The 11,560-nt window shown below is 46.6% G+C and overlaps 1 protein-coding gene across 1 annotated transcript; it reads left to right on the top strand.

Moving 5' to 3' along the window:
• Nucleotides 1-3,365: 3,365 nt before the first annotated feature.
• LOC119400634 (DNA transposase THAP9) lies at nt 3,366-9,176 on the top strand. Its single transcript, XM_037667672.2, has 11 exons — nt 3,366-3,575; nt 4,279-4,519; nt 4,654-5,176; nt 5,435-5,713; nt 5,770-5,954; nt 6,037-6,222; nt 6,355-6,492; nt 6,550-6,679; nt 6,917-7,113; nt 7,376-7,827; nt 8,251-9,176. Exons 1-11 carry the CDS (start codon nt 3,449-3,451, stop codon nt 8,736-8,738), a joined length of 2,946 nt encoding a protein of 981 aa, XP_037523600.2. The 5' UTR covers nt 3,366-3,448; the 3' UTR covers nt 8,739-9,176.
• The last annotated feature ends 2,384 nt before the right edge of the window (nt 9,177-11,560 follow it).

An 11,560-nucleotide genomic window follows, 5' to 3' on the forward strand; every position in this document is an offset into this window, starting at 1 on the left:
CTCTCCGAGACCACGTCATCTAAGTCATGTTTTACATGGCATGCCTGTCATGATTTGCACGTTATAACCAGTTACGTACTAGGGGCGAAGCTCCTTATAGCGGCACCCGTTCGTCCCTCGTAGCGTAGTATGTAACCAGTCTTACGCTTTGACCTGCAAGGTGGTGCCGGTGGGAGATTTTTCCTGTGCGTTGTTGAACAATAAAAAATTCGCAGCGTTAGCTAAAAGCCGACTTCTTCTGTCTCTCATTCCCATTAGCAGCCATTCTTTACCTCCAAGGTAGTGCCTGGTGAGATTTCTCCTGTGCGTGATTAAACAATAAAAATTTTTTTCAAAACGCCGTTGATTGATGAAATAAACCAACAAAAGACGCCAGATGTTTTGTAAAAGCAAAACGAAAGAACGCCAGATGTTTCTAAAGCAAAACGAAAAGACGCCAGCTGCTTAACGAAAGACGCCAGATTTTTTCTAAGCAATGGTTTTCTAAACAATGAAAATTCACAGCGTACATGTAAAATTAAAGTGCGCTGCAAGTCGTCATAACTCATCGAACCTTTAGTATAAACGCGCCCGATCTCACGTCGGTGATGATGTACTGGGCAGAATTCACGGAAGATTCACGGTTTACCGATGAACCTCCGCAGCTTCGCGCACTCATCATCATTCACTCCGTGGATATGCTGTGATTTTTTATTGATCATAGACTCTTGTCACGGCATACCAATTTTGGTGTGTATCAACCTAGCGGAAGCGGCCGCGAGCGCACATGAGCGTGGCATGTAAATCATGCCGTACATGGCATTCGTGTCATTATTTTCATGTTATCACCCATAATTTATATTCGTCATACAGTCATGTTCTGCCATAGCAAATTTGGTGCACGTCCCACTAAAGAAACAGCCAGGAGAGCACAAAGTCGTGGGCGGCTAAATTAGATAGATAGATAGATAGATACAACGTTCAAAATCGCAGAAGTTCGCTAAGAAATGATTCGCATTTAATAAATGCCGAGAGCCGAGCGCGTAAATGCCGCGCAGTTCGCATTTTTTTTACCGTGTTAGTACGCGTGCGTGCGCGTGTAGGCAAGTGAAAACTGCCGCTCTTTCTTTCTTAATCAGTTAAGGCTCATTCACACCGAAGGCGGGGTGGCCAAAGCGGCAAAGCGCGGAAAACTTCCTCTCTAGGCGGCGAAAACGAGGCGGCAAGAAATCGGTCCGGGAGCGAAGGCTTCGTTTTCCACCCCCTTTCGCCGCCCGGAGAGGAGGTTCTCGCCGCTTTCCACTTTGCCGCTTTGCCGCTTTGGCCGCCCCGCTTTCGGTGTGAATGAGCCTTTAGAGTACAACGGTATGCTTCGTTCGGGGCTGCAAAAGCGCACGCAATGCGTAAAACATGCGTTACTCCGCGTGAAATGAACACCGCGCCGCCGCAGCTTCGGCCGCGCTGGACCAAATATGGCGGCGGGCAGGACGATCGCGGTACTTTTCCCGTTTCAGTGACTTTATTCCCAACTAGAGTTACTGTACAGTTGGGAAATGTTACTGTATATGCTACCTTTAGGTAGCAGAGTTGCGCCAAGGTACGCCATCTTGGGCTCCGAAGTTTTGCAGGAAAGCCACTCACCACCCGCGGAGCCGCGCTCGCGCGACAGTGTTGGTTTATGGCGGCGGTTTTGGACGCCCGCTTCGAACTGAATTTAGAGTTGATGTCGCCGGATCTACTTCTTTCGTAGCAAACGACTGTGTAAAATGGCTTCGCTTGCCTTCAAGTAGCTTCGACGGCCGAGTATTACGGATAGCTTAGCCTAGTTTTCGAGATCGCTTCCCATTTATAATGACCCTAGGCCTAGCTGGAAGATCGGTGTAAACAAGTATGCAAGATAAAAATTTTCACTTTAGGTGCGCGGTTCACATTTATTTACTTTTATTGTTACTAAAAAAAGTAGTAATATTGCGTCGAGTGGGGACACAGGCGAGATTTCTGTTTTTTCTTTTCACTTTTTTCAACGCATTCACCCTCCTCTAGGTGGCGCCACCGTCCCAGCTTGGGCACATAAACGCTATTCCGCTAAACTAAAACACGCTGTCCATAGCGAACGTTAGCGGCACGGTAACAATATTCCCTTAACCCCCGCTATCACGCTAACGCTAAACTATAATTGTTTAATAACAACAGCACCGATGTCAACCACCCTTGAGCGGCCGGAATCTGCGGAGTGTCGGCGTCGCCTGCGAAGTTGGCAGCGTTGGCTTCTCCGCAGCGCAAAGGAGCCACCTATGACCGCGTGATGGCGGTCGGCGAATAGCGTTGCTGAAATCATCGAAGGCAGAGCGAGCGGCGTCCGGAAAATAGTGGCGCAACTCTGCTACCTAAAGGTAGCATATACAGTAACTCTATTCCGGACGCCGCTCGCTCTGCCTTCGATGATTTCAGCAACGCTATTCGCCGACCGCGATCACGCGGTCATAGGTGGCTCCTTTGCGCTGCGGAGAAGCCAACACTGCCAACTTCGCAGGCGACGCCGACACTCCGCAGATTCCGGCCGCTCAAGGGTGGTTGACATCGGTGCCGTTGTTATTAAACAGTTATAGTTTAGCGTTAGCGTGATAGCGGGGGTTAAGGGAATATCGTTACCGTGTCGCTAACGTTCGCTGTGGACAGCGTGTTTTAGTTTAGCGGAATAGCATTTACGTGCTCAAGCTGGGACGGTGGCGCCACCTGGAGGAGGGTGAATGCGTTGAAAAAAGTGAAAAGAAAAAAAAAACAGAATTCTCGCCTGTATCCCCACTCGACGCAATAATACTACTTTTTTTAGTAACAATAAAAGTAAATAAATCTGAACCGCGCACCTAAAGTGAAATTTTTATCTTGCATACTTGTTTACACCGATCTTCCAGCTAGGCCTAGGGTCGTTATAAATGGGAAGCAATCTCGAAAACTAGGCTAAGCTATCCGTAATACTCGGTCGTCGAAGCTACTTGAAGGCAAGCGAAGCAATTTTACACAGTCGTTTGCTACGAAAGAAGTAGATCCGGCGACATCAACTCTAAATTCAGTTCGAAGCGGGCGTCCAAAACCGCCGCCATAAACCAACACTGTCGCGCGAGCGCGGCTCCGCGGGTGGTGAGTGGCTTTCCTGCAAAACCTCGGAGCCCAAGATGGCGTACCTTGGCGCAACCACGACCTCCTCTATAGAATTAGCGACCTGCCCGTGCTGCGGCGCTCCTGCGCGCCAAGTTTGTTTTTGCTTGTTTATTTTTTTTAGTTCTCCGAGCTGCCACCGCAAACCGTGGCGCTACAACTTACCCTCATCTCGCAGGCAGACACAGGCATCGCACGTGTAGTTTTTATGCCGTTGTGGTGTGTCGTATCCTACGGTCTTTGATTCTTGTTTTTCTTTTCATTGCCTTGACGTGTGACAGCACTGGTCGCAACAGTAAACTATTTAGCTATGGTTTACTGTTGCGTTCCGTTCTGTAAATCGAGCGGACGGACATCAAATGGCATCTCGTTCCACGAGTTTCCTGTCACCGATGTGCGCCTACTTTGGCTGAAAAAGATTTCTCGCCAAAGTGAAGGTAAGCCGTAGTAAAATAAGCTTCGAGTACAGTTGAGGGAAAGTAGAGTACACACTAACGAAAGCCAACGATTATAGTTTGTATGGCGTTGATGTAACAATGTCAAAGAGTGACTGGTTCGGTAAAGAGGATGCGTTGCTCACAGTACTGCGATGTGAGCATGCTTCCTCCTAACTACGCGGATTATGAGGAACATAAAATACCTTCAACCCAAAAACACCAATAGGAATTCTGTAGCTGCTGAATTGAAGACAGCCTGCTTGCAAACGCTGCAAATGTTGTGTTAATGCTACTTTCAGATTAGCTCCACTTTTGAGAAATCCGCACGCGAGACTATGTAGGTTGAGATTATCCAATTAGAGTGCCCCCGATTCGCGAATAAGAGCGCTGCAAACTATAACAGTAGTTCTGGTCCTGTCTGTCTTTCTTGTCCCGTGTGCTCGCGCTGTTTCCGAAGATGTAGTTCTGGTCGCCTCAGGTAATCAAATTTAGCCTCATTTGTGTGGTCACAATGTCTTTAAGGCTGTTTCTAATGTGAATGAGCGCACTTAGTTTGTTCGTTGACCATCATTTTCATAACAGCCGGCTGAAAGTGTTCCTAAATTTGTGTGGAGTTTTAATGACATACACGCCACATTTCGTGGCTCTTTTGACAACTTCCAACGTAATTACTATGTGGCTTACATGCACAAACTACATGCAGGTCCGGGAAAAGAGCCATGGATTCCAAGTGACCGAAGTAAAGTGTGCAGCCTTCATTTTAAGGCCGAGGATTACAAGCAGGGCTTGAAGTCGAAAAGGCTAAAACCAGATGCCGTTCCATCAATTTTTCCAAGCTACCCAACGTATCTGCAGGAGCAGCCCAAGAAGGGGCGAAGAGAGTTGAAGCGCCCATCACCTTCGTCACCTGCAGGCGGACTTGATGTGGATGCCAAAAGGAAAATGTAAGTCTAAAATCTGTGTAAATGCATTATTTTGTTGTGATATCACTGACCTACATACATTTCAAACGTGGCAATAAATTCTCACATTTCTGCTTGATGTCTCATATGTGCCTTAAAAATTATCTACATTCCAGGGTGGGAACTCCCAACTTTCAGTCTGAGGTCCAAAGCAGAGAAGTCGAAAGTGAGCACAATGCAGGTAGTGGCTTGTTTGAACCTTCATCTGCACAGGAACAAGGCAACCCGGAATTCATGTCATTAGAAAAGTCCTGCGATTCTAACGTTGCACCTGGTCAAGTACAAGATGGTCCCGAAAGTGCACAGACTTGTTCTGCAGCAATACCATTAGCGCTCTCAATAAATGATAAATCGACAGAGTGTGCATCGCAGGAAATGCCACCAATATTGCTACTTGCACCTGCAACATCATGCAAGACTTCCTTGGTTTTGAAGAAGCTCACCAGGACACGAGGGATGCAGACAAGACTTCACTCCACAAAAATAGTGAAGCTAGAGAAGAAGCTGAAGACCTTGACAAGGAAGTGCCAAAGACTTGTTAAGAAGAGAGAGAGTCTGCAAGAAGAAGCTTCTTCACTGAGAAAACGGATGAAAAAAATGGATGCCTGCATGAAAAAATCAAATTTCACCATTCTCCAGGTACGTAAAGTGTCAGTCACTCAGATGAATTGCATGACTTCACCTCTTAGGTGATCACCGAAAATGAACTATATTTATGTCTATGCAACTGAACATCTTTGAATAGGTAAAAAAAAAAAAGGTTGAGAGGAAGCAGGGTGCCACAGTGGCCTTTTAGTTTCCATGCTTTGCTAGAGCCCTGTGTACTTTACGGTAGCTGTGTACCAACCAGCCTAATTATCTGCCTTTTTTTATTTCTAAATTTTAAAATCCCTACAGGAGAAGATAGACAACAACGACCCAAAGGCTTTGTTTCTTCAGGAACAGCTTGTTTTATTGAGTGCCAAAAAGAAACACTGGCGTGAAGAAACAATAAGAAACTGTGTTCTTTGGCACGGCAAATCACCATCTGGGTACCGTTTGCTCCGGGAGACGGGTGTACTAGTGCTGCCCAGCCGTTCCACATTGAAGCGCTATATTGGAGCGTGCACAGGACAAGTCGTGTCCTCCCTTATCAAAAAGCGGCTTCATGTTGAAGCTAAACTTCACAACGAACAGGTAAAACATGAGATTTTGCCCAAACGAGCATATCATGTTTTCGTTCATTCTTTCAGGCACGTTGCGGATCTCTTGTCATGGACGAGATGTCCATAAAACAAGCAATGACGTATCAAAAGCACTCCGACACTGTGCATGGTTTGGTGGACCTGGGGGGTGCAGAAGAAGACTATGGCCTGGAGGACCAGCTGGCAACACATCTTCTGTGCTTTGTCTTTGTGGGGTTGTCTACCCATTATAGGTATATACATAGCTGTGTAAACAATAATCAACTGATAAAGTCTGAAAGCCTGCATTTCTTACAAAACTGATCTCTTTTACAGGCTTCCTGTTGGATACTATTTCACAAAAGCTTTGAATGGTGAACAGCTCCATCTGCTAGCCTTGAAAGTTATGGAGTGTGTAGAAGATGCTGGGTTCAAAGTGACACGACTTGTTGGTGATAACCACAGTGCCAATTGCAAGTTTTTTGCAATGTTGTCTGGAGGCAGCATCAAACCTGTTATCACGTGAGTGCAGATACTTTGGCGAGTCAAGAAGTGCTGCGTGATATATCCATTGTTATGCTGAGCTTCAATATGATGTGTATGCATAACTTCATGTTCCCCAGTTAACCATAAGAATCTCAAACCTTGTTCCAGGCACCCTCTTGATTCCAGTCGCAGCTTGTTCATTTCATTTGATTACTGCCATATCCTGAAAAACATCAGGAATCAATTTTTAGATGTAAAGAGAATTTTCAGGAAGAGTGGCATTCTCATCCTTCCAGACTACCTAAGGTAAGTAAAATGTTTTTCTGATGTGTTTCATTTAACTAATATGGTGTTCTCTGACAGGAACTTGTACGACCTGCAAGAAAAGCAAGGTGCCTTCAAGCTGGTGAGGTGCCTCACAAAGAAGCACCTCTGGCCAAGTAATTTTGAAAAAATGGGTGTTGGCAGAGCGGTTGCTATCTTTTCCCCGCAGGTAAAGCAATTTTCAGTGCAGTGTACTTGTACCAAGTTGTATATTTGTGCCTGTGCAGAAGTGCACCTGAATTGCTCTTGCTGTCAAACTGATGGCACTGATCACAGAGCTGATCAGTGCCACCGCATTCCTAAATTTGCGTGACCATACACCATTTACGGCATCTACTTGTTACGTCTTCACAAACTGCATTCAGCAAGTCTGTAACACCCTTTTTATTTCACTGTTCCCTTTTAGGTGACATCAGTTTTGAGGTTTCTCCAGCAGCACGGAGATCACCTAGGCGCTCGTGGCTTTGAAGATTGCCTGCCAACTGTAGAATTTATGGAAATGGTCTACAAGTGGTTTGTGTTGCACAACATCCAAAGCACAACGTTGCACTGGACCAGCAGAGATGCCATGAGGATGCCTTTCTATGGAGAGGATGATGAGCGGTTAGTCGTGCATATTATACTTGCAGTAGTTACTATTTAACACTTAAATAAAATTACGGAAACGCTAGTAAAAGCAATGCACTAAGATTTATTTGTTGTCTTGCCATGTCGGTTTGAGAAGTTGCACTGTTTAAACATAGGATTATTAATTAAACAAGTCATAAGAGGCTACAAAAACCTTTAGGAAAGCCAAGCACATAATTGGCCTTTCAAATGGACAATTTTTCTTTCATTGTGTTATAAATTTTATATTGTTTTTCAGACTTGTTTGGCTCGAGAAAGAGTGCCTGCGTTACTTCGAATCATGGAAGGAAAGCTCGAGCTACAAATTGGAATTTCTTTCCAATGAGACGTACGAAGCTTTGCGAGTGACGACGATGTCAACAATCCTCTGCACCAGGCACCTCCTCAGCACAGGATTCAAGTTTGTGCTGACTGCAAGATTCTCGAGCGATGATGTTGAGTCACTGTTCTCTTCCATTAGGCAGCTGAACGGCTCAAACGATCAAACAGATGCATATGCTGCCCTCTCGGCGCTCCAGAAAGTGCTGGTGACTGGAATAATTCACTCCTCTCCATCCAGCAATGTTGGGAGTGTTGTGGGACAATTGGGTTTGGCTACAGTGCCTCCTCTTGCTCCGACAAAGGCCACTTCTGAGACCGACATCAAGAAGCTCTTGCGTCCGCACCTGACCATGCTGGAACGCTACCCACGTATGTTACTTATATTTTGGTACTTTTTCATACAGATTAATTGATCACTGAAATATAGGCATTGCAAAAATAAAATGGACATTTTTTTAAGTATGAATTGCACACACCAGCGCCACCATAGTAGCATAAGAGAGATAGAGAGAGAAAACTTTATTTTTAAATCAGTCAATTACGTCAGGCATAAAAAAAAATCTTTTTGTGGCCACAGGATCAAAGCTCACTTTTTAATAGTTTGCTAGTAAGGCCACTGCACCACAGTGCTAGATTTTAGTTTCGAGCAAGCACCCGTTACCAAAAATTATATAAGGACATGTGTGTAATAACGGATATTTCATAATCTGATGTAAAATCACTTCGAAATTCTAGCCTATATATACTGTTGTGAACGTGCTGTTATTTTATGTTTACATATATTTTTTCCAGATCCTCCACAACAAAGCCTGCGGTCCAGCACTCTTGCTCTGATTGCTGGGTTTCTCGTGCGAGCGGTTCGAGACAACATTATGTGTGAAGGGTGCATCATGAAGCTTGAATCGCCTAAGTCACACTCGACGACAACGGCCATAATTGCAGGCATTGATAGGGGTGGACTGTCATACCCCAGCATAGCTTTTGTTGGCTTTGTCAGCCTCCTTGAATTTGCTGCCTCACGAGCGGCAGCTTTGCTCATCAGACGACCACAGCCACTGCAGAAGTTCACGTGTGCTGTGCTCCCATCTGTCATCAAGAACCCCCTGTTCAAGTGTGAAAGGAATGACAGTGTAGCACATACAACTGCACTCGTTAAGTTGATTCTCGTGAAGTTCCTGCGACCCTTTCTGGCAAACTTTTCCAGCAACATGACTGAGACACATGCAAAAAGGAAGTTGCTGCACAGCAAGCCACAGTCGCGAAAGGTGCTCAAGGTTTGAGTGGCAAACAAATAAAAAAAATGTACTGGCATTTCACAATGCATGAAGTGTGTTCCTTCTGCATGAGCATTTTCCTTAGTGTGACGTGGATAAGTTTCTCAAATAATGAGCTTTAGCGTTTATTTAGTGGGTTATTAGGGACACAGCAGTTGAGAGGCCCTACTAAGGGAAGTGCAGCAAAATATATTTGCAGAAAGACCCAGGTTAATTGCAGTCACCTAAGACGCCTTTGCATTTTGCTCTTGCAAGTAACACAAGTGTGCTGGTTTCATTGGGACATGATGAAGTGCCAGTGCTCGTAACAGACCAAATGCATGGTAAGTGAAGCAGCTTGGTCCGCGTAATGCATAAAAAGGTGTGTTAAGTACGGTCGTGGTTAAACGTAGCTTACGCTACTTTATATAAACATATGCCTGGAGCTAATCGTACTTCATATAATTCGTGATCTCGTACTGATACGTGCGCTAAAACGCTTCAACTGTGAAACCGAGACTTAGATTATTGAATGTGCTACAAGAAACGAAAATGTGAGCATTGCAGTTTAGGCACTCCTCTGTGTGCAAATGGGCGGAATAAACCGCACGGCTACAAGTCGTTGGAGATTTCTACTTCTGTGATTACGGATGACAGACTTCTGGGCCATGGAGATGTTGAAATTTCATGTCTCAAGTACCAAGTGCCATCGGCGTTTTTATTTAAAGGACGACACCCTATGCGAACCGCTTGTCGTGCACCGCAGGACTCCCATTGCCATTCCCATTACATTACCGACTTTATTAACGAAGGTGTCGCGATGAAGGACGCGTGAATGTACACCACACAGCGGCAGCAGAAAGTTCTTTACAGCGCACACACACAGCAGCCGTGTTGAGTAACTGCTGGGACCGCTGCACTGGGCCGAGGCATGCCGTCAATGCCCCGACTTCACGTTCTCGGCCGCGTCTTTACGCACTAGTAAAACATACAACTCTGTTTAAGATCCTTACGCAAGTTCCTAAATAAAGAAAACAAAATACCTGCCGCTGCACACTCGTAACGCGGTAGCTTCCGAGGGAGCTGCACCCTTTCAAAGTCGTCGCGTCGGCTGCTATGGGGGTAAGTTGAGGCGGCCTCTCGTGACGATTTTGGTAACTAGACGAGCACGTGACCTCCGAAAGTTGGAGTCACGCGCAGCCATAGAGAGAGCCGGTATGAGCAGGTCGCTATTATAGAGGAGGTCGTGGGCGCAACTCTGCTACCTAAAGGTAGCATATACAGTAACTCTAGTCCGAAAAACAGTGGCGCAACTCTGCTACCGAAAGATAGCATATACAGTAACTCTATTCCCAACAGTTCCACAGCGCACCTAGCGTCGTGTCCGTTGTTTTGAAAATACATCAGTTAGAAACAGAAGTGAGTTCTTGCGGAAGCATAATAAAGGGGTTTTATTCTTTTTATGGCTCAGTTACATGACCTAGCTACCACCATATCATATTGCATGGTACTTCTCGCGTCAGGACAATCAAAACGCACGGCCTTTGTCGTCACTGCCACATGACGAAACGTCACTTGCCATACCTAAACTAGCCCATGTATGTCGCTGTAGTCCGGAATGAAGGTAGCTGTAGTAAGAAGGTGTTAATAACAAGCGAAAACGAAACTGAAGAAGACGACGGAGTGCGCGCGAGAGAGGCCAACGTGAAGCGCGTGAGCTTCAGAACGGCGACGAGAGAGCGTGCGTGGCCAGCGATCGAGCAAGAAGCAGCTCATTCGATCCGCGAGCTGGGGGCCATCAGACCAGCCGGGACGAGCCTGGCGTTTCCTGTGGCGAACGGGTGTCCCAGGCGAGGCCTTGTGGCGTGTTCCTGCGGTGGACGTGCGAGCGGGCCAGGCCAAGTTACTGATGGTGTGCCAGATGGTGTGTCCGAGACCAGCTAGCTACCGAGTCGGGCCATGGTGCTGAGGCTGCTGGGGTCCGGCACTACCGACTTCTGAGGGCGTGGTCTTGGCGCCACGTATTCCGGTCCGGTACTACAGAATGCCGAGTGGACTCGGTGCTACTCTGGGTACATCGTGGTCCGGTGCGGTCCTGAGCGAGCAGCTCGGGATCTGGGTCTGCCACGTCGACGGCTCATCGTGCCTCTCCTGCTGCGAGCGTGCGCCAGCTACGCGGTCTTCGGTGCCGTGAGTGACGTCTACGGAACGATAGACTCCGTATTAGGCAGAACGCGCGGATATTCGCGTAGGCGTATAGGACTGCTAGGACGGAGGCTTTAGGGAAGAGTACTTGTGTATATTAGTGCCCAGCAAGTGTATGTTATGTATTTGTCTTTTGATGAATGTTGTGTATAAATGTTTTCTTGTCCTTGACTCTGTGTCTGAGGGCCCACGAACCCATCATCACAATTTGGCGAGCCTATGCCAGGATGGCTTATTAAAATCTGAAGCCTTTACTCAGATACAGCCTGTGTCATGGAGAAGGAAAGATTTATTGCACTTGGCCGAGAGCTAGGGTTGGAGAATGCTGAGCTGAGAGAGTGGGTAGAACGAGAGTGCGCTCAAGCTCGCGATGAACGCGCTAAAGAACGCGAGGTCGCAAAAGAAAATGCAGGGAGACAACAAAAGCTACTAGAGCAGCAGCAGAAAGTGCACGAACAGGAGCTGAAGATCCTAGAGCTGAAGCTTCGACTTCAGGAGAGTACAGGGAGGCTACAGTCAGCTGAAACTGATGAGCAAGGAGGATCTGGCACGAGCACCAGAGGGATAACGGAGGTCTGCAGTCCTCATAAGCTGATACCGCCCTTCAATGAAACACGGGACGACCTCGACGCGTACCTGCAGCG

The sequence above is a fragment of the Rhipicephalus sanguineus genome, chromosome 7 (assembly GCF_013339695.2).
Source record: "Rhipicephalus sanguineus isolate Rsan-2018 chromosome 7, BIME_Rsan_1.4, whole genome shotgun sequence".
Lineage (NCBI taxonomy): Eukaryota > Metazoa > Arthropoda > Arachnida > Ixodida > Ixodidae > Rhipicephalus > Rhipicephalus sanguineus.